The 22566-nt window shown below is 38.8% G+C and overlaps 1 protein-coding gene across 4 annotated transcripts in view; it reads left to right on the top strand.

The window, feature by feature from the left end:
• The window catches only part of ABCG2 (ATP binding cassette subfamily G member 2 (Junior blood group)), a 138821-nt gene extending 122705 nt beyond the window's left edge, over positions 1-16116 (top strand). For 2 of the 4 annotated variants that reach the window (XM_040237885.1, XM_040237884.1), the window contains exons 10-16: positions 2300-2382; positions 7717-7806; positions 9294-9418; positions 10641-10795; positions 12600-12689; positions 13520-13602; positions 15905-16116. In XM_040237885.1, the coding sequence (XP_040093819.1) occupies positions 2300-2382; positions 7717-7806; positions 9294-9418; positions 10641-10795; positions 12600-12689; positions 13520-13602; positions 15905-16052 (774 nt within the window). In that variant the 3' untranslated portion in view covers positions 16053-16116. The remainder of the gene's footprint in view (positions 1-2299; positions 2383-7716; positions 7807-9293; positions 9419-10640; positions 10796-12599; positions 12690-13519; positions 13603-15904) is intronic. The other 2 variants (XM_040237887.1, XM_040237886.1) reach the window with 1 other exon arrangement.
• The last annotated feature ends 6450 nt before the right edge of the window (positions 16117-22566 follow it).

Here is a 22566-nt window from a genome sequence, read left to right on the forward strand (position 1 = left end):
AGGTATATGGTAGGATATTTTGTTTTCTTTGGATGATCATCTCTTATATGTTTATGTTTATACATTTAATAAAATTTAATTAAAAGTATAGTAAATATAATTTCCTTTTATAAGTTATAACATAACCCTAAATATTTGTTTATAAAAGTATCTTTAAGAGACATTTTATCAATCTTAAAAACGAAAGTGATGTTTATCCAATCTTCTTCAGTTCAGTCGCTCAGTTGTGTCCGACTCTGAGACCCCATGAATCGCAGCATGCCAGGCCTCCCTGTCCATCACCAGCTCCCGGAGTTCACCCAAACTCATGTGCATCGAGTCAGTGATGCCATCCAGCCATCTCATCTTCTGTCGTCCCCTTTTCCTCCTGCCCCTAATCCCTCCCAGCATCAAAGTCTTTTCCAATGAATCAACTCTTCACATGAGGTGGCCAAAGTATTAGAGTTTGAGCCTCAGCATCAGTCCTTCCAATGAACACCCAGGACTGGTCTCCTTTAGGATGGACTGGTCTCCTTTAGGATGGACTTGTTGGATCTCCTTGCAGTCCAAGGGACTTGCAAGAGTCTTCTCCAGCACCACAGTTAAAAAGCATCAATTCTTCGGTGCTCAGCTTTCTTCACAGTCCGACTCTCACATCCATACATGACCACTGGAAAAACCATAGCCTTGACTAGATGGACCTTTGTTGGCAAAGTAATATCTCTGCTTTTTAATATGCTGTCTAAGTTGGTCATAACTTTCCTTCCAAGGAGTAAGCATCTTTTTTTTTTTTTTTTTTGAGTAAGCATCTTTTAATTTCTTGGCTGCAATCACCATCTGCAGTGATTTTGGAGCCCCCCAAAATAAAGTCTGACACTGTTTCCACTGTTTCCCCATCTATTTCCCATGAAGTGATGGGACTGGATGCCATGATCTTCGTTTTCTGAATGTTGAGCTTTAAGCCAACTTTTTCACTCTCCTCCTTCACTTTCATCAAGAGGCTTTTTAGTTCCTCTTCACTTTCTGCCATAAGGGTGGTGTCATCTGCCTGTCTGAGGTTATTGATATTTCTCCCAGCAATCTTGATTCCAGCTTGTGCCTCTTCCAGCCCAGCATTTCTCATGATGTACTCTGCATATAAATTAAATGAGCAAGGTGACAATATACAGCCTTGACATACTCCTTTTCCTATTTGGAACCAGTCTGTTGTTCCCTGTCCAGTTCTTTTTTTTTTTTTTTTTCCCCTGTCCAGTTCTAACTGTTGCTTCCTGACCTGCATATAGGTTTCTCAAGAGGCAGGTGAGGTGGTCTGGTATTCCCATCTCTTTCACAATTTTCCACAGTTGATTGTGATCCATACAATCAAAGGCTTTGGCATAGTCAATAAAGCAGAAATAGATGTTTTTCTGGAACTTTCTTGCTTTGTCGATGATCCAGCGGATGTTGACAATTTGATCTCTGGTTCCTCTGCCTTTTCTAAAACCTGCTTGAACATTTGGAAGTTTCTTAGGAGTCATCAAACACTCTTAGGAGTCAGCAAAGGTGGGTAAGAATGGGGAAGACTTGGCAGCTTGTCCAGCTGTTGGTGGTAGACCCTCTAGGCTGAGGCTTCGGGAGGAGCAGTAACAGGAGGGTGTGTAATGGAAGCCCTCGGGTGCCTCAGCGAGAGCTGGCTGAATGCTTTGCTGACAGAGACAGTGCACTTTTCCACTGTAGGCGTGGACTCTGCAGGTCGGATAGATGACCTCAGTTTACCCCTACTTCCTTATTGTGTAAAATTCCATTGTTAGAATTTTTTAAAGTGTACTTTAAAATTTTGTATTTATTTTTATTTGGTTTTTCATGTTAAGAGTAAGGATATCCTGTTTTTATTGGAACCTCTTGAAATATCACACTATGCATGTTCATTAGCACAAAGGTTGAGAGTTTCGGCCAGAACTCTTAGCCAGTTGGGCTTTATTTTGCCCCCAAACTACTTTTCTGGGTGCTTGCATTGTTCTGCCTCACTGTATGTCATTCCCAGGCCCCAGAGCCTGAACTGGACCATGAACTGGCAGTGCCTGCTAAAACGCTGGGAATTGTAGCTTTTCAACTTTGTCTTCCTGTCAGTCTCCTGAACACACGGATAAATTATTTTTACTTTAACTTAAAAAGCAGTCTAGTAACATGTACATTTTATATTTTCCTGAGGACTGTGTTCAAGCCATTTAAAATATCTGTATCAGTGGAGAGATTTGATTATATAGCCAGATATATTTTAATAATAAAGGGTGTATTAAGTTTTTACCTTTAATTGAAATTTTTTTTTCTTTTTGAAAAGTTAATTGTGACAGTCTTCCTGGGACTGGTTATAGGTGCCATTTTCTATGATCTAAAAAATGATCCTTCAGGAATCCAGAACAGGTGAGTAAATCTGTGTCTTGATTTTGAGAGCGTGTGGTTCCTTTTCTTTCAAGTTTATGAAATTACATTAAGAATTTGAATTTGAAACAAGCACAGGGTACACTGAGGACTCGGCCAAGTCAGTGAATTGAAAGCTGAATGAGAGTTTCCATATTCATATATAACATATATATGTGTATCATGCTAAACTAGGCAGAACATAGAATTTACCCTGTTAACCAATTCTAAGTATACAATTCAGTGGCATTAATTACATTATTGTGCAACCATCTCCACCACCCAATGCTAGAACTTCTTTATTTTTCCAAACTGAATCTCTGTACTCATTGAACAACAACTCTCCGCTCCTTATTTTTCCCCAGCCCCTGGAAACCACTGTTATACATTTTGTCTCTAGATTTGAGTATTCTAGGTACCTCATATAATTGGAGTCTTAGAGTATTTTTCCTTTGGTGACTGCCTTATTGTCTTTAGCATACATAGTGTCTTCAAGGTTCATCCATGTTGTGGCATGTATCAGAATTTCTTTTTAAAGACTGAATAATATCCATTGTATGGATATACCATATTTTATGTATTGATTTATCTGACCATGGGTACTGGTTGTTTCTGCCTTTTGGCTTTTGTGATTAATGCTGTTATGAATGTGGATATACAAGTAAATATCTGTTTGAATCTTTGCTGTAAATTCTTTCGCATATACACCCAGAAGTGAAATTATTGGATCATTTGGTGATTCCATTAATTTTTTGAGGAGCTGCCATCCTCTCTTCTATAGCAGGTATACCATTTTGCATTTCTATCAGTAGTGCTCAGGCTTGTAGTTTTTTCCCAGCCTCACCAACACTTATTTTTTTGTTTTGTTTTTATTAGTGGGAGATGGTATTTCATTGTGGTTTTGATTTGCATTTCCCTAATGATTACTGTACTGTTGAGCGTCTTTTCACATGTGCCTTAACCGTCTATGTATCCTCTTTGGAAGAATGTCTGTTGAAGTTCTTTTTAGTTATTTATTTATTTGGGCTCTTTTGGGTCTTCTCTAGTTGCGGCAAGTGGGGTTACTCTGGTGGCGACGTACGAGTTTCTCGGTGCAGTGGCTTCTCTTATTGTGCAGCATGGGCTTTAGGGCACTTTTGTGCAGCGTGGGCTTTAGGGCACTTGGGCTGCAGTAGTGGTGCCTCCTGGGCTCAAGAGCACAGATTCGGTAGTTGCGGTGCATGGGCTTAGTTGCTCCACAGCATGTTGGATCTTCCCAGACCAGGGATAGAACCTGTGTTTCCTGCATTAGCAGACCGATTCTTTACCACTGAGCCACCAAGGAAGCCCTATTGAAGTTCTTTAACCATCTTTTTAACTGGGCTTTTAAAAAATTGTTGAGCTGTAAAATTCTTTGTATGTACTAGACATGAACCATTAACAGATATAAATTTGCATGTATTTTCTGCCATTATGTGGGTTGTCTTTTCTTTCAGTTGGTGTGTCCTTTGATGCACAAAAGTTTAAATTTGACATAGTCCAGTTTATCTGTTTTTTTTTTCTTTTGTTTCATGTGAGTTAATTTCTTTTTGATTTTTGATTTGTTTGACATGGGGTGGTGTTTGGGACTCAAGTTTTTTCTGTTGTAAGGTTAGTACTACCTTACCTGGTTTTGATTACAACATGCTGTTAAAGCTACATTTCCTGATGAAGCTTTGTAATGGACTGCCGTATAGTCTGAATAAAGGAGCTGAGCAGAGTGGAAGACTGTAGAACTCTTCTTGACTTTGTGTTTTGAGAGCTGTTCTGGGTCAGGCATTTTCCTCTGGGCTTTACATCTGGGGTCCTCAGGTTACCCTTCCAGTCAGAAGGTTGGATGGTTTTATCCCCATTTCACTATTGGGCAAAGTTGCAGTAGCTTAAGTTGAATCTGTTTTGATATTTGGGAAAGGGTGACTGTTAAGAAAGAACAAGCATAAAAGTTAGTGCTTCAGGTAAAGTAAAATATCTCCTATGTTGCAGCAGATCATGAGATAATTATTGGAGTTTCGTTTTCTTTTTTTCAGAGTTATCTCATTGTTTTTTTATCTTTCCTGAAGGATGTGCTCTTCTCTGACCTGTTTGGAAACTTGTTAGTAATAGACAGTGTGTGCCCTTTGTAGATGCCATGTGTTTGTGAAGCACAGAGCACAGATTCCTGTAATCGCAGGAATCAAGAGCTTGTGGGCTTTTGTGTTGTTGTAACAGAAAGCATTTGGAAAAAGAACGTTGGGAAACCTGTCCTTAAGTGGAATTTAAGAAATCTGGTTATTAAAGTTCTTGGTAAAAGAATCCAGAGAAATATAGAATATCCTTAACTGTTTTGTCAAATGTTTTCTGGAAAAATAGAGCATTGGAGCTATTTTAATTTGTATCTTTTACCTATGCTTACTGCCATTTTTTATCATTTGAAGTTGCCCTGGAGGCCACTGTGGTTTAGTTCTCCTTTTTGGGAGTGAATTATTCCAGAAAAATGCTCTCTGTGTTCTTTTTCTTAACCTGTATAATCATATATAGAATATGAGCTCTGTGACCTAACAACTACCTTACAGAGTTGTGGAGATAGCCTAAACAAATCATAATTAATTAAGGAAAAGGTTACTTTAAGAATATTTGAATCAATAGATAGATATTACAGACATGAATTACCACCTTGGAAAGAACTGGAATACATTAAATTCTTTAACAATAAAATTACTTAGTATAAAATAAGTTGTCTTGTGATTTAGAAGAAATTTCATTATGTGCTAGTTCAAAATCACTGTGAACATTATTGTACTATTAGATGTAACACTTAACAAATGAGCTGAATATTGCCATGTCCCACTTTCTGAAATCACCTTTCATGTTGATGTTAGGCTTATTTGTGTATAGCAAGTAGCACACTTAGCTTCACAAGTAGCATAGTTGCTTGTGTTGTAGGCTTGGCTATTTCCCATTTCTTTAGTGTATAAACATTTACTTTTAAAACAACCTATTCCCTAAGTTCTTTATTTTGGGAGGAGGAAGGGTTAAAAAGAATTACTGACTGTCTACAGACTTTTTTTAAGAAGGTTATACGTTTGGGTTTTGGAGAAGGCAATGGCAACCCACTCCAGTACTCTTGCCTGGAAAATCCCATGGATGGAGGAGCCTGGTAGGCTGCGGTCCATGGGGTCACTAAGAGTCCAACACGACTGAGCGACTTCACTTTGACTTTTCACTTTCATGCATTGGAGAAGGAAATGGCAACCCACTCCAGTGTTCTTGCCTGGAGAATCCCAGGGGCGGGGGAGCCTGGTGGGCTGCCGTCTGTGGGGTCACACAGAGTTGGACACGACTGAAGTGACTTAGCAGCAGCAGCAGCAGCGTACACTTGGGTTTATCTTTTAAAAAATGCTCTTGTATCATTTAAAATGATGTGCCACCGCATCTCTTTTAGTTTCAACTCACATTCTCAATGTCAGTTAAATCACTTGGTTAGAAAGGAAAGCTCTGCAGTGTTTCAGGAGTATTGGCATGCTTTCATAAAATTCATATATCTATCCAAGCGTGGATTAACTGAGTACTTTCCTTTTTAAACTTCGATTGTTTTACTGAGAGAGAAGCATTAATAGTCTTCTTTTTCTCCCAGGTACACAAATTAATTTTTTAAGAGCTTTCTTTTTTGTTTTCTGTTTTGAGCTCATTAGAAAGAGACCCCATTAGCAGGGGGTGCTCAAGCAGAGTTTCAAGGCTGTGCTGGTGGTTGTGCAATGGATGTATATGATCAGGTGTTGGTCAGCGTTTCCCTCCACTGGCTTTCACTTTGCCTTGTCTTAGTCTTTTCATTACTTGACTTTTTAAAAAGTGGCTGATAGAGGGTTTTTTTTTTTTTTAATTCCTTCCACTTTGTTTTTTATCCATCTTTTATTCTCAGCATTTTAACATACAGAAAAATGCAGAAAATGTAACAGATGCTCATATAACATTGTGTCGTATTTCATTCTAATTTTTTTTTTTAGCATAGCATCAGTTTTCTTTTCTTTTTTTTTTAAATTTATTTTTTATTTTACTTTACAATTCTGTATTGGTTTTGCCATACATTGACATGAATCCACCACGGGTGTACATGTGTTCCCAAACATGAACCCCCCTCCCACCCCCCTCCCCACAACATCTCTCTGGGTCATCCCCGCGTACCAGCCCCAAGCGTGCCATATCCTGCATCGGACATAGACTGGCAATTCGATTCTTACATGATATTATACATGTTTCAATGCCATTCTCCCAAATCACCTCACCCTCCCCCTCTCCCACTGAGTCCAAAAGTCCACTGTACACATCTGTGTCTTTTTTGCTGTCCTGCATACAGGGTCATCATTGCCATCTTTCTAAATTCCATATATATGTGTTAGTATACTGTAGAGGTTTTTAACCTTTTCAGGCTTTATTTGTCTCACTGTTTCTCTGTTCATACTTTAAGAACTATAATTGGCGTTTTGTTAGTTAAAATCCAAGGTGATAGTATTTTTGTGGAATACATAATCGTCGGCTTGACTGCCACAGACTGTGTGTTCTTGCTAAGTTGCTTGAGTTGTGTTTGACTCTGTGCGACCCTATGGACTCTAGTTGCCAGGCTCCTCTGACCCAGGGATTCTCCAGGCATGAATACTGAAGTGGGTAGCCATGCCCTCCTCCAGGGGGTCTTCCTGACCCAGGGATCAAACCTATGTCTCTTACATCTCTTGCATTGGCAGGCAGGTTCTTTACCACTCCCGCCCCCTGGGAAGCCCTGGTGCAAAGACCCACAGACCCGGTGGCTTAAACCACGGAAATTCATTTCTCGCAGTTCTGGAGATAAGGTTGCAGTATGATCGGGTTCTGAAAAGGATACTCTTCTTATTTGCCACCTTCTTGCTATGTTCCTGCATGGCAGAGAAGGAGAGCTCTGATGTCTCTCCCTTTTCTTCTAAGGGCACTAATCCATAGTGAAGCCCCTACCCTCATGACCTCATGTAAACCCAACCAGCTCCCAGTGTCACCATCTGTAAATGCCATCACACTGAGGATTCCAGCTTCAGCATAGGACCTGGGGAGGATGCAGTTCAATCTACAGCAAACTTGGTCATGAATTTCAGACTGTGCTATGTGGAGTCCCAAGGGTGCCACTGTGGAGACGCAGGGGTATGGGAGTGACCTGCAGGGGCTCATGCTTCCCTCTCTGTTTTAACCAGAACGGTTGTGTGTTTAATGTGTTAAGATATCATTTGAGGGAAGAATTTTGCAGGGAGAAAAATGACCCGAGAATGTTTAACTGACTGCAGTGCTTTGGCTTTTGTTCCCTTTCTCACATCACAGAGCCGGGGTGCTCTTCTTCCTGACGACCAACCAGTGTTTCAGCAGTGTGTCAGCCGTGGAGCTCCTGGTGGTGGAGAAGAAGCTGTTTATGTGAGTGGGTCTCTGTTTCAGGAAGGGGGCTGCTGCTCAGACTGGTCACATCCAGAACTGGGCCGTGGCTTGGTTCCTGGGGGTTACCAGTGTTGATTGAGAAAGAGCAGCCTAAAAAAAAAAAAAAAGAGAAAGAGCCGCCAGAGTCTGGGAGGAAAACCATGAGCACGTGGGGCCTGATACAAAAGGGAGAAGGGAGTTTCAAGATTAGGGCACCATCCACAAATCTACATGCTGCAGAGAAAGCAAGCAATAAGAGGCTGAAAAGGATCTTTTGTTTTTAGCAAATAAGAAGTTGTGATGACTCACAAGAAAAGTTTGAGGGACTTGGTAGAGAGAAGGCAGTGTGTTGAACAGTATATTCAAGATGAGGAGGTAAAGGTGACCAAGAACACAGACCAAGTCTTCAGTGGGAGGGGGCATGAAGGAGCCATAATAAATGTAAGCTGTTTCGTTTCTTCTGTTTTTCATAGTTGGAAGAGATTTGCGTATTTACATGTTGAGGGAAGGAATCATTCGAGAGGGAAAGAATGAAGATCTTGGTGGGATAGTTTGGAATTACAGGAGGAAGATCTCAGGAAAAGGAGGGATCTAGAATCTAAGAGGGGTGAAAAGAGACTTTGAGCACTGACAGGTTGGCAGGCACTGTGGTTGACAGGCATGATCATGCAAAGAAGTGCCATTTTCTTTTTTTATCATGAGAGGCGAAGAAGTAAAAGAGATGAGTGACCCAAAGCTGCATTTGAGGCTTAGAGAATAGCAACAGCACCTTCTTCATAGTTAGAAGCAGGGAGAAAGGAACCACTGAAATGAGCTCCTGACAGGCTGGCCTTCAAAGAGAGCCAGTGTCAGGAGAAAGGGAAGTGATGCAGGACCTGTTCCCCCAGAGTGGGTTTTCAGAGGCAAACTGGCCAGCATTCGGAGGGAGTTCTGCAATGACAAGAGGGGTCATTGCACAGAGCCTTGGAGGATGATATCCCAGGGGAGGCGCACAGGTGAGTCATGCCTGATGCTGACCGGGAAGAAGGGTGGTGGGCTAACCTCGAAGATGGGGACATGGTAGCTGTTAGACCTCTGGTAGCAGTGGAAATCTGTATGAAAGGGAAAGTCACTCACTCGTGTACAACTCTTTGTGACCCCGTGGACTATACAGACCATGGAATTCTCCAGGCCAGAATACTGGAGTAGGTAGCCTTTCCCTTCTCCAGGGGATCTTCCCAACCCAGGGACAGAACCCAGGTCTCCTGCATTGCAGGCAGATTCTTCACCAGCTGAGCCACAAGGGAAGCCCGAGAATACTGGAATGCATAGCCTGTCCCTTCTCCAGTGGATCGTCCCGACCCAGGAATTGAACCCGGTCTCCTGCATTGCAGGCGGATTCTTTACCAATCCCATCTGTATATCAGGGAGGACATCTGTATAGCAAATGGTTTAATCTCCTGGTCTTAAACTAATGTAGGATGTATGATGTGAATTTTTGTTTCTAGACATGAATATATCAGTGGATACTATAGAGTGTCATCTTACTTCTTTGGAAAACTGTTATCTGACTTACTCCCCATGAGGATGTTACCAAGTATTATATTTACTTGTATAACATACTTCTTGTTAGGTAAGCAATAAGACAAAAGATGTGTGTCTTTAGTCTTGGGTGGGAGGGGACTTTCTGTAAACATGCTTTGGTTCTCAAAACTATAAATCAAGTCCTGAGATTAGGAAGCATCTGTTCATTATGCATGGTCTGAAATAACTGTTCTCCGAGGAGATTTTTGTCAAGGCTTTCTCCAAAGTAACTTTTAAAAGTGTTTATAAAACTATATATATAGACATACTGTGTGTTATATACAACAAACATGGAAATGATTCCTAAAACTACTTTACACTATGTAGGAGGAGCTGGAGCTGGGATATTTATTACTTACCTATTTATATTTTTATTTTTGTTTATGAATATATAAAGATAATGAAGATAGTGACTTCTGGGGCTTACTGGTAATAAAATATTTGTTTGATAGATGTAGAAAGATTGATTTGTGCATTTTGTTTAGACTATATCCCAGGCTCACTGTATCAGAATTCTTTTATTTCTCACAAACACAGATGCCCACAAACACAGATATATACACACTCCAAAAATATTTCTTTTTTGACAAGGCACTACTGATTGAGTTTAAACTTTTGTTTTACAAATAAGAGGGTGTATCATAAAGAATCAGGCGTAGAACTTAGAGTCTTAAATTCCTATCTGGTGTTCTTATGGCTATTCTGAAGTCTTCAGATTGTTGTTTGACCCGTAGTATTAGCCCATTTTAGTTTATAAAGCAGTTTTATGAAGCTTATTTAACCCCATCCTCAATCCCAGAGTTATAGGGTGATTTGTCTTGGGAGACTTGGGTTATGGACCTACTCCTCCAGATTTTAAAACCACTGAGTGGTCATATAATTCTGACCTTACCAGTTATCTTCACTAATGCTTTTATAGCAAAGAGTGAGTAATGTGATGTCTAGGTAAAGTGAATGTGCTCTTGGCAAGTTTCCTTCCTAGAAGAGAAAGCAGTAGAATTCTGGCTAGTTGTCTACAGCTCTCCATCCCAGGCACTCAGAAACTGATAATAATTACAAATAAAGAAGCAAGAGCATTACATGGAAAAGTGCTTATACAGTGAGCATAAAAAAGAAAACTGCATATAACTTTGCACGGTTATATTGGGTGGTTGGATGAAGGGTGAGTTTTTTCACTGTGATAGTAGTTTCTCAAAGTATTACAATGTTTTTTGCATAATAAACAATCCCTGATACACAGTGTTGGGTTAACCCCCTCTTTGTTCCCTAAGGACTGAAACCAACAGTGGAGGCCTTCTTCATCATGATGTTTACCCTGATGATGGTGGCTTATTCAGCTAGTTCAATGGCACTGGCTATAGCAGCAGGTCAGAGTGTGGTATCTATAGCAACTCTGCTCATGACCATCTCTTTTGTGTTTATGATGGTAAGTACAAACTGTGCTTCTCTGAGGCATTATGATTTCCCCTTATTCCTAGCCCCAAACTTGCCTATCCTGTAAGATCTGCTTGAGGATTCTGTACATTGGGCTCTTTGCTTCAAGGAAGCTGTATATTGAAATATAGCTTATATTATTAGAGAATGTATCAGCTTTCTCTTGATCTCACCCAGCTAGTTTTGCTACTGTTCTAATACAGTAATTAGAACCTTAGTCAATGTATTGTTACTGATGAGCTTTAAAAAGAGGCCTCTTGCTGACAAACCATCAAAGCTTGATAAACTAGAACTTTGAAAACCCCCCAAATTTTTGTTTTTAAAATTTAAAAAAACTGTTAAAATGACAGGTCTATTGTCTGACTTTCCTGCTGGTGGGAGAGAACTGCTGGCTTGTTTAATTGGCGGCTGAGATGGTTTGGTTGGATCTACTACTCTTCAAGGGGAAACCTAAGTTCCATGAAAATAGATCAACATGGGTCTGTCTTGGGCCCCTCCTGTATTTTGAAAAGGAGTGTTTTAAAAATACTGAAAAATTCCAGTACTAGGACCTCTCCTTTCTGGTTTTCTGACATTTCTTTATATCAATATACTTCTCTTTACCATTTAAAAATAGTTACTTAATCCTAACCTTACATGGCCCTACATTTTGCACACACAAAGATGAATCAGTAGGCGAAGGGAACCAGTTACTACTTTCTGCCACAAACATCAAATAAACAGAAACGTGTAGCCTCTTTACTTCATACACATGCCATTTCTGCTAGAGTAGCAGTACATGTCTTTAAAAGGTAGGTATTAGCACAAACTCTTGCCAAAGTTTAATTCTTCCATTACTGAGTTTGAAAATGCCAATCTAACCATTACTGAGAAAACGGGCAACGTTATATGTTTTCTATAGTGTCATATAATACATAAGATGTTCTTCAAAATTAAAATGTTTTATTTTATATATTAGATACTTTGATTTGTTGTTATTTAAGGATTTGTATTATATATAAAACTTTAGAAACTAGTCATAAGACTATATTTTACCCAGATATTGTGTGTTATGCATTAAGCACTTGGTTAAGTCAAGTTTAAAGCTATGTGGTCACACCAGGAACATTGTCATTGTTACATCCATCCCAGCATACCTTGTGCCAGTTAGAAAGTGTTTTATGTGAACATTTTCTCAGGTAGCCATCTCTTGCTGGAGTGGTCATTTCTGGAATCTTCATTGTAATGCTCCTTTTTGCAGCTTTAAATGAAGGAATTGGCCATATTTTATGCTGTGCTTTACTGCATTATGCTGTGTATCAGTTCCAGCCTTTGGGTTATTTTAAGCATGTGAACTGAACCCAAAATTATTCCTAAGGTCATACAGAGATATAATGTAAACCCTTGTAAATAACAAATATTACTGTGTTATAGAAACTGGGGCATGAGGTACTCAGGATACATTCAGGTGTGTTTATTGGTGGGAATATATAGTTGGTTGTATCATTCCAAATCAGTACTATTCACCTTCCATTGTGTGCAGTTACAGAGAAAGTAAAAGCCTCAATGATTAGAAAGCTCCCAATTAAATAAAATGTATATTATAAATATATTTAGATCCCTAAACAGCCTCAGCTCCAGAGAGATACATGTACAGAGGATAGGGTAAGTCTTCAGAGTAGTGGAAAGAATTTCAAAGAAGACTTGGCCTTAGCAGAAGTATTCACTAGACTGTCAGGGACTTAAAGAGGCTACTTGCTAGAATTCTTCATGAAATCACGGCACCAGATCTGATTCTTGGTATTTGTTTTTTGTAGATATTTTCAGGGCTGTTGGTAAATCTCAAAACCGTTGGGTCTTGGTTGTCATGGCTTCAGTACTTGAGCATTCCTCGATACGGCTATGCGGTATGTTCTCCTTATCTGTCACTGTGCTGGTTCATTGTCCCCATGCTGGAAACAACCAGAATAAAGGCTCTCGTGTCCCTGGCCATGAGCTGTGCAAGTTTTAGGACATGAAGGAGAGTTTCCTATTAAGCCTTGGGTCAACTTGATGATCAGCTGGGATTTCTCCCGTCACCTTTTCGTCTGAAGGAGCTGAAGGACTGGCAGATAACTCATAGTTAAGGACAAAGATCGACTAATTGATATAAAAAATACAGTGTTTCAGTTCATCAAAGAAATTAATGAGAAGATGAGGGCCTAGAATACATATTTTAAATTGAAAGGGAAATTAGAAGAAAAATCATGTCATATTCACAGCTACTATTGACTTTAGAAAGCTAATCAACTCCAGAGAAAAAATGTGCCTTAATATAGTAAAATTAAATTTTTAACTCCTAAGAATTATAACTGATTTTGATGAGAACAAAAAAGAAAAATACAAAGATTGTTACTATAAATTAACAATAGTCATTGAGTATCACTGTATCATTTTAATTATAGTACTATAGGGTTATAAAAATGGGGAGAGAAGAAGGAAAGAGCTATGGGATAATACAGCCAGAGATCTCTCTTCTTGGTTTTTGTATCAGAGCCCCAAATCCCAACCCTAGGCCTCTTGATTACCAGGAAAAATAATTTTAGTTGCTTTGGTATGACAAAGACTGTGAATGTGAAACTTTGTTTTTAGAGAGAACAACAGAGATTAAACTTAGTGGACATAATTGTAATAATTCTTTGGAAACCTTTTGAAATTTAAAACTATTTTCTTTATCCTGCTCCCACTTATGTTATAGGCTTTGCAGCATAATGAATTTTTGGGACAAAACTTCTGCCCAGGACTCAATGTAACAACAAACAATACCTGTAGCTATGCAATGTAAGTTTGTGTTCAGTGTCATAATGGGTTTGCTTACTGTTGTGGTGTGATACAGAAATACCACTGGGCTGAGGAATCCTTTCATGGACACTGACTTCCTGAGTCTGAATATTTTCATTTATAAAGTGAGTTATACACTAATGCATGTGAAAGTACTCTACAATTTCTGGGTATTCTGTCTAGGTCAAAATTGTATTTTACTTGGAGAACCATTTCTTATGTGTTATTTATTTGTTTGGGGTCTTTTAAAAGATCCTTTTGCAGTTTGGATTTCTATTTTTCAGAACATTTGAGTTTGAAATGAGAGCCGCTTTGGTATTTTTATCAAGCCTTGACAGTACTGGAACTGTATGGATTATATAAAGTGTATGGACCCATGAATTTAGGATTCCTGTGAGCTCAACCCACGGCCAGGGTGAAAGCGTTAGTCACTCAGTCGTGTCCGACTCTTTGCGATCCCATGGACTGTAGCCCACCAGGTTTCTCTGTCCATGGAATTCTCTAGGCAAGAATACTGGAGTGGGTAGCTATTCCCTTCTCCAGAGGATCTTTCTGACCCAGGGATCAAACCCAGGTTTCCTGCATTGCATATGGATTCTTTACCATCTGAGCCACCAGGGAAGCCCAACCCATGGCTAGTAATAAGAGCTAAAAGGGCATTAGGAATGGGAGGGGACATTTTCCTGCCCCAGTCTGGCTCTTGCCACTTCCTCCTGTATCCAGGAGACAACATGAAATCAAAGTCTGCACAACCTTTTTTTTTTTTGACTGACTTGGAATACTCCCTACTGAAGGATGTTTCCTCTAAAGAAAGGAACATATATTTCAGTAAGCTTGAGAAGGAAATCTCATTTTTTTTTTGGCATAATAAGCAAAAACAGATTTTAAAAGAAATAAAGGTATTGTTTTAAAGTTAAGTAACATTTCCTTTTGATGATTGCTGTTAATGGTTTGATTTTGATATGTTAATTAATGAGAGAAAAGAGAATCCTGGTATCCTAAATCTCATGAATATTCAAGTGGGTTAGAAGTAATTCTTAATAATAGGACAAATTGCTATTTAGAAGTATTGCCAGAAAACCTCTATGAAGAGAAGCTTTCCTTATCCTGCCTACTCCCTTTCTTTTGATCTGAGTATAACATTTTTTTTTTTTCAATCTGCTAAATTCCAAGAGTAGCAGAAAAATGGAATCAGGTAATAATTATGGTTGTGCCAGATATTTTTAATACCAGGTGCTTTTCTAATCAGGGCTACTCCATCCTCTTCTGCTCTGTTCCAGCTCCCACTAAGGCATACCTGATAATTTGACCTGCTGGTAATGTCTTAGAGCCGAGCATCTATGATGCTCATTCCAGTCTTGGTGTAAGAGCTGACAGAGTGCGATTCTGGTAGGAAACCTCTATTCACCTATTTCCCTAGTTTTAGAACTCTCAGCCTGTGTTTTTTCTTTTTTTGGTATGGCTGATTTGTGAGTAATGAGCCCTATAAACGGCTTTGGTCATCTTTGTAAGTGCCTTCAGTATCATCTGCTAAAGCTGAGACTTTCCCCATCAGGCATAGGTGAAAAATTACTTGATAAATGTTTCTGTCCTTTGAAGAGAAGCAGCATCATAGACATGGAAACCAACCTAGTTGGGGAGACTAGCAACTTGATTCAAAGTGTGAATCTATGAAATTGACCAAGTTCCTTAAACTTTAGTCTCCTCATCTTTCAAATTTGGGTTGTTTTAGGGATTAACTAAACTATTATATGGGAGCTTCCCAGGTGGCACACTGATAAAGAATTCGCCTGCCAATTCAGGAGACACAAGAGATGTGAGTTTTATCCTTGTGTCAGGAAGATCCCCTAGAAAAATAAATGGCAACCCACTCCAGTATTCTTGCCTGGGAAGTCCCATGGATAGAGGAGCCTGGGGGGCTACAGTCCATGGGGTTGCAAAGAGTCAGATATGACTTAGCAACTAAACACATACACACACAAGCTATTATAAGCAGGTTGCTTCATTGTATCTAACAGAATTGTAAGCACTCAGTGACTGTTTTCTGTGTATTTTTATGATGCATATGACTGACCTATGAACCTGTTATATCCCAATAAAATAGAGTGATAAAGCTAAAACCACATACACGTACACACACTCACACCACAAAAACCCTCTAAAACTGTTTTCTATTATAAATGAAGGGATGGTTATTTAAGACTTGGTAACCTGTAGGTTTCTTTAAGGAACAGTGAATATACTGAATAAAATTTGACATATGCTAAAAATGAAGTCATATTCTTTTTCTGTTGAATTTCAGATGTACTGGTGAAGAATTTCTGACAAACCAGGGCATCGATATCTCACCTTGGGGCCTGTGGAAGAATCACGTAGCCTTGACATGCATGATTGTTATTTTCCTTACAATTGCCTACCTGAAATTGTTATTCCTTAAAAAATTTTCTTAAATTCCTCTTTAATTTCAATGATTTACCCCCCATTAAAAAGGGACGTCTTGATTTTCATATCCAATGAAATTTTTTTGGTTGTTTTCATCTTTTTATTTATTTATATTATCCCAATGTGTTTTATTATTTTTGGTTGTCTTCTTTTCACTTGCCTCACACTACTGTTCAGCAAGAATTATTCTCAAAAGAAACATTTATAGAAATCACAATGAACTAAATTATACTTGAAAAACCCCAAGTCATAAACTAGTGATATTATGTACTACGTATTAGTTCCTCTTGTCAGATGGTAACCATAGGAAAGAAATCTAGTTTAATTTATTGACCTGAAAAAGAAATGAGTTCTAGAAACTTGTGTCAAGTTACTAATATATCTGGTATTGGTGTCCTTCCCTTTAAAATGAATAGGCAGGTTAGTTGCCCTCCAGTTTCAGTATTATATAAACCTATGTCCTCCATTATTTTATAAATAATAAATAACAAATATATTGATGCTGTAGTAAAAGTATGAAATCCAAACTATGCTGGAAAAACACGGTGTCATATATAGATAAAAAAGCCTTTATAATAGAAAGCACTTTGATAAGCTTTTTAAGGTTATTAGAATTTACTGAGGTTTCCCTCTAGCCGGAATTAGAGTATCTCAAGAGTCTTAGCTGGGTTTTGGACCCCCCCCACCCCCGCCAGGTATAGAGGGCCAGGATTCTGGTGACTTACCCTTCTTGAGTAGTTCAGTAGTCTGTAATCTTGGTATGCATCATAATCTCTTGAGGAATTTTGCTACAACACAGATTTCAGGGTCCTATGAGCCCTACTGCATTGTAATCGCCAGGATTACCTGTGTAAAGAGCTGTCCACGGCAGGATTTGGTAACTCCCATGATCTTTCCCAGTTCTGACAATTTTAGATGTATGACAGAAGAACTGTTATAACTGGCTCTATACAGGTTTTTTACTTTCCTACATTTACACCTCATATATTTACACATCTCTTTATTCATTTATTTACACATCTTCTCTTTATTCATTTACCAGTAATAGGGGAGTGTTTTTAAACATTTTTTATAAGAAAAGGTACTGTCCAGTGAATTATAAAAGGAACACAACTGTACAACCATTAATCCATATCAAGAAATAGAACATTATCAGTGCACAGAAGCCTCCCTTGGGCTTCTCTCCCAAGACTACTTCTCCTTTCTCTCTGGATTATTTTTGAAATGACACTTGTGCACTCCTGTCTGTTGCTACTATCAGATTATCACTACAGCTCAGTTTTGTGTGTCTGTGTGTATAAATATATCCTTAATTAAGCCCCCCACTTCCTTATTAAAGGAATAGCTTATGAATATAAGCTATTCATTTTGTAATTATTTTAGTTTTATAGAAAAGTTGCAAGAATCATGCAGAAAGTTCCTGTATATCCTTTGCCAAGTTTCCTTTAATGTTAACATTTTGTGTACCATGATTCATGTCAAAACTAAGAAATTAACATTGATACATTACTTTTAAACTATACACTTTATTCAGATTTCACTACTTTTCCATCAATATTCTTTAATTGTTCTAGGATGCAGTTCAGGATATTCTGTTTAATTTATTCCCTTTTTAAAAGTAAATACTTTTCAGTATTAGAGGAAGTAAGTGAAGCTGAGGAAACAGTGTGTAGACCTGCTATGGCCGGTCATCTTGGAATATCATTTCGTGTCAGTGGGTGCCCTGCCATGTTGTTGCAACATCGATCCAGGGGCATAGCATTATAGTTTCATCTTTGGACTTTAAGGAACATTTTTTCTTGTTTTATGACATTGGATTAATACATCATCTTGTAATACATCATCACACCCCCTTTTTACCTGATTATTTTGTGACTATAGGACCGCTGACAAAGATTCATCTAGTCAAAGCTGTGGTTTTCCCAGTAGTTGTGTATGGATGTGAGTTGGACTATAAAAAATGCTGAGTGCTGAAGAATTGATGCTTTTGATCTGTGGTGTTGGAGAAGACTGTTGAAAGTCCCTCGGAGTGCAAAGAGCTCAAACCAGTCAATCCTAAAGAAAATCAGTCCTGAATATTAATGGGAAGGACTGATGCTGAAGGTGAAGCTCCAATCCTTTGGCCACTTGATGCAAAGAACCAACTCATTAGAAAAGACCCTGACTGGGAAAGATTGAAGTTGGGAGGCAAAGGGAACGACAGAGGTTGAGATGGTTGGATGGCATCACTGCCGCCATGGATATGAGTTTGAGCAAGCTCTGGGAGTTGGTGATGGACAGGGAAGCCTGGCGTGCTGTAGTCCATGGGGTCGCAAAGAGTTGGACACAACTGAGTGACTGAACTGAACTGATAGGGTTAGTGAGTTTTTTCCTCTTCTTGGTATAGTTCTTTCTTTTTACATATCCTGGCTTACTCACAGTTCTCTATATATACTCTTCCTTACACAGGGAGAAACATGTTACACAGTTCTCTGTGTACAGACAGAAATACATATTTATACTTTATATACAAAATACACTTAACAAAAGAGATAGTAAAGCCAAAATATTAATACCTACTTCTAAAAGTAGTAAGAATTTAAATATATCTTGTCCCACTCACCCTCCCTTTGTATTACAATTATCTTTTTTATTTTTTAAATTATTATGGTAAGAAACACATAAAATTTACCATCTTAACCATTTTTAAGTTGAGGAACATTTTAAAAAGTATAGGACTTCCCTGGTAGACCAGTGGGTAAGAATCCACCTTCCAGTGAAGGGGATGTGGGTTCAACCCCTTGTCAGGGAACTAAGATCCCACAAACCAGCAAGCTGCACACCATTAAAATACCTCAGGCTGCAACTAAGACCGAATGCAGTCAAATAAATACTTTTTAAAAATGTAAATGAAAGGCTAAGTCTTATAAAGTAGAAAATAAAATTTTTTTATGGAGATTTATTTCAGAATATGTCTATATTTTTTTGCATTTTGATTTTATTTTCTTGCATGTCAGAAGAACTAGTTCATAATGAAAAGGATAAATAAATTACTTTCACCAGGTTGTTAAACCCACAAATAGCCGCCTTCCTTCCATCCTTTTTTATAACAACATCCAAGATGCCACAGAATCTTCCAGAGCAAATCGTCTTGCACTCTTCTTTGAAAGCCCCACAGAGCAACTGAAGGAGTAAAAATAATAGCCAGCATTCATTTATTTCTGAGGATTTGCTGCTGCTGCTAGGTCGCTTCAGTCGTGTCCGACTCTGTGCAACCCCATAGACTGCAGCCCACCAGGATCTCCGTCCATGGGATTTTCCAGGCAAGAGTACTGGAGTGGGTTGCCATTGTCTTCTCCACCTGAGGATTTAAGACTAATTTTAAAAAAGACTAATTCAAAGGATATCTACTCCATTCATAGGAATTCGTTAAGCTAACCTCAGTAGTTGCAACAGATTCCCTGGTAGCTCAGCTGGTAAAGAATCTGTCTGCAATGCAGGAGACCCTGATTTGATTCCTGGGTTGGGAAGATCTGCTGGAGAAAGAATAGGCTACCCACTCCAATATTCTTGGGCTTCCCTGGTGGCTCAGCTGCCAAAGAATCCACCTCCAATGTGGGAGACCAGGATTCGATCCCTGGGTTGAGATGATCCCCTGGAGAAGGGAACGGCTACCCACTCCAGTATTCTGGCCTGGAGAATTCCATGGACTGTACAGTCCATGGGATTGCAAAGAGTTGGACACAACTGAGCATTAAAAAAAAAACAAAACAGTGCAGGAGAAAATCAGTATCCTCACCTCACTCTCAAAGATATGTGTTTATCCTCAGTGGACTTAAGAGCCCAAAGGAAAAATACCTGGAACTCCACCAAACGTGGCTACCAACTTAATGCACCTCCTGGCCTTCTGTCTCTATATACACATTTTTTAAAAAGTGGTTGACTCACATGGTGATTGTAACCTTTCGTTGCCACTGAGCAATATGAACATAAAATACTTATGTTCTAAATCAAAGTAACTCATTTTCTAGACATTTTCTCCACTTTTTTTTTTTTTTTTTTGCTGTTACTTAGGGTAACAGCAAAAAAAAAAACAAAAACTGGGGAATACTGGGTTCTCCAGTATTCTTTCCTAGAGAATCCTGTGGACAGAGGAGTCTGGTGGACTGCCATCTATGGGGTTGCACAGAGTCGGACACGATTGAAGCGACTTAGCATGATGAATGCATTGGAGAAAGAAATAGCAACCCATTCCAGTATTCTTGCCTGGAGAATCCCAGGGACAGAGGAGCCTGGTGGGCTTCCGTCTATGGGGTCGCACACGACTGAAGAGACGCAGGAGCAGCAGGGTGGGGTTTCCCAAGCTTGCCTGATGAGAATCAAGATCATCTGAGATGCTTATGTAAGAAAGGAAAAAAGGAAGGAAGAACTATTGTTTTTTTTCCCCTGTTGACTTAGAATCTCTGAGGAGTGGACCTGGAAATTCCAGGTGATTCTTTGGGAAATACTGAGGGTTGTAATAAGGAGTTAAGACCATTTAATCTACATTTGTGATGATTTGATCCTGATGCAAGAATCACTGTGTAATGTCTGTGTTCTAAGCCATCTATCTTGTATCCACCTAAATATCAGAATCACATTTAGAACTAAATGAGCTCACTATCATCACTGGATCTTGAAAGCTTTTTAACCTGCAGAATCATTCTTTCACCTGGCCACCCCACAGAACAGTGGGCATGGGTTTCTGATCATAAGAGCTGAAAGGAGTACTGCTCTAGCCCAGTGAGGATGTGGCCTCTCGGTTTGCCCCCCTTTCCAAGCAGTAAAGCTGAGGCATCATCTCAATGATTAAAGGGAATGATTTAAGGACTTTGGGCTTGGCTGTACACTGTTTAAAAAATCTCAAACTGTTCTGACTTCATTTTGCAGATGAGGAAACTTGAGTTTCAGAAACTGTGACTAGCCCAATAATTTGTGACAGATGAGTAATATTTCCTTGCTGAGATTTGGAACATACTACAATAGTACCAGCACCCAAACTGTGGGGTGGGGTGTCGCTTTTGTAAACATGTGCAGAAGGCACACATGTGCAAAACTGTTTATCTTTACAGTTACTTATGCAAAATTTTCCACTACTTCCCCCTTTTCTCCATTTATCAGGTCTGTGGATTTGATTAATGAAATAGGGATCCATGAAATAGGAATACTCATAGCATCTACCTCCATAGAGGTGTGAAGATTAATACATGTTAAGTGACTAGAAGTACCTGGCGCATAGGATGTGCTCAATACATTTTAGTGATTACTGTCATATTCCATAGGACATCACAGTGGTTATTGGCATCATGCTAGTGCCAGATCATGCCTGACCTCTGTGGCAGACTGGAGTAGTGCCATCCACCAGGATGTGTTCTATGCATCAAATCAGGGCCAAATCCAGCCCACTGCCTATTTTTTGTAAATAAAATTTTACTGGAACATAGCTCTGCTCATTCATATTTGTATTGTTTGTGATCACTTTCACACCATGATGGCAAAGTAGTTGCAATGGAGAGAACATTATGGCCTATAAGACCTAAAATGTTTACTATGTGGCCCTTTAAGAAAAGTGTACAGACCCTGCATTCAACTTAAGAGTGCCTCAACTGTTCAACAAGTATGACATATGTAAGATTAATTTGTAAAAAAGTAGCAATTTTCCTTTATCTCATCATTAACAAACTTGAAAATTTAATGGAAGATAAGATACTGTTCATGGTAGCAATAAAATCATTAAAGAGTACATAAAATCTTTAAGAAATTTAAAGAAACACTTAAAGGGTATTAAGGAAGTTCTGAATAAATGAAGAGTTACATCAGGACTTGCCTGGTGGTCCAGTGGCTAAGACTCTGTGCTCCCATGCAGGAGACCCAAGCTCTATCCCTGGTCAGGGAACTAGATTCACATGCCACATCTAAGACTTGGAACAGCCAAATAAATAAATAAAAATGAAGACTTATGTTTCTGATGCTATAAAGAGGCCAATTCTCCCCAAACTAATCAATAAGTTCAATGCAATTCCAATTAAATTTAAGCAGGACTTTTTTTCCTCTTTCCTCCTCCCCCACTCACATGCCCAGAAACCCATCAAACTCTAACATTTATATGGAAAAATAACTGTTGATGAAAATAGCCTAGTTGATAAAATGAGGGCCAAAGAGGAGAATATATATGAAAACTTTAGCACATATGAAGGCACACTACAAACTCAATAATAAAATTACTGTATAGGAACATTCATAGATCAGTTTAAAGGATTAAAAAATAGACACATGTATATTAATATGACCTGAAATACATCAGTGATGCCATGAAATAATGAGGAAAATGACTTATTTAATAGAGTGTTGACAAACTGGCTCAGTTATATGGTAAAAATTTCCTATGGACCTTATGCAAAGTTACTCTTAAGATTTATTAAATGTGAAAATAAAATTATAAGTTTAATAAGTTTATGACCTTACAAAGGTCTCTTTAAAATCCCCAAACACAATAAAGCAAAA

The sequence above is a fragment of the Oryx dammah genome, unplaced genomic scaffold, assembly GCF_014754425.2.
Source record: "Oryx dammah isolate SB20612 unplaced genomic scaffold, SCBI_Odam_1.1 HiC_scaffold_3, whole genome shotgun sequence".
In the NCBI taxonomy this organism is placed as follows: Eukaryota; Metazoa; Chordata; class Mammalia; order Artiodactyla; family Bovidae; genus Oryx; species Oryx dammah.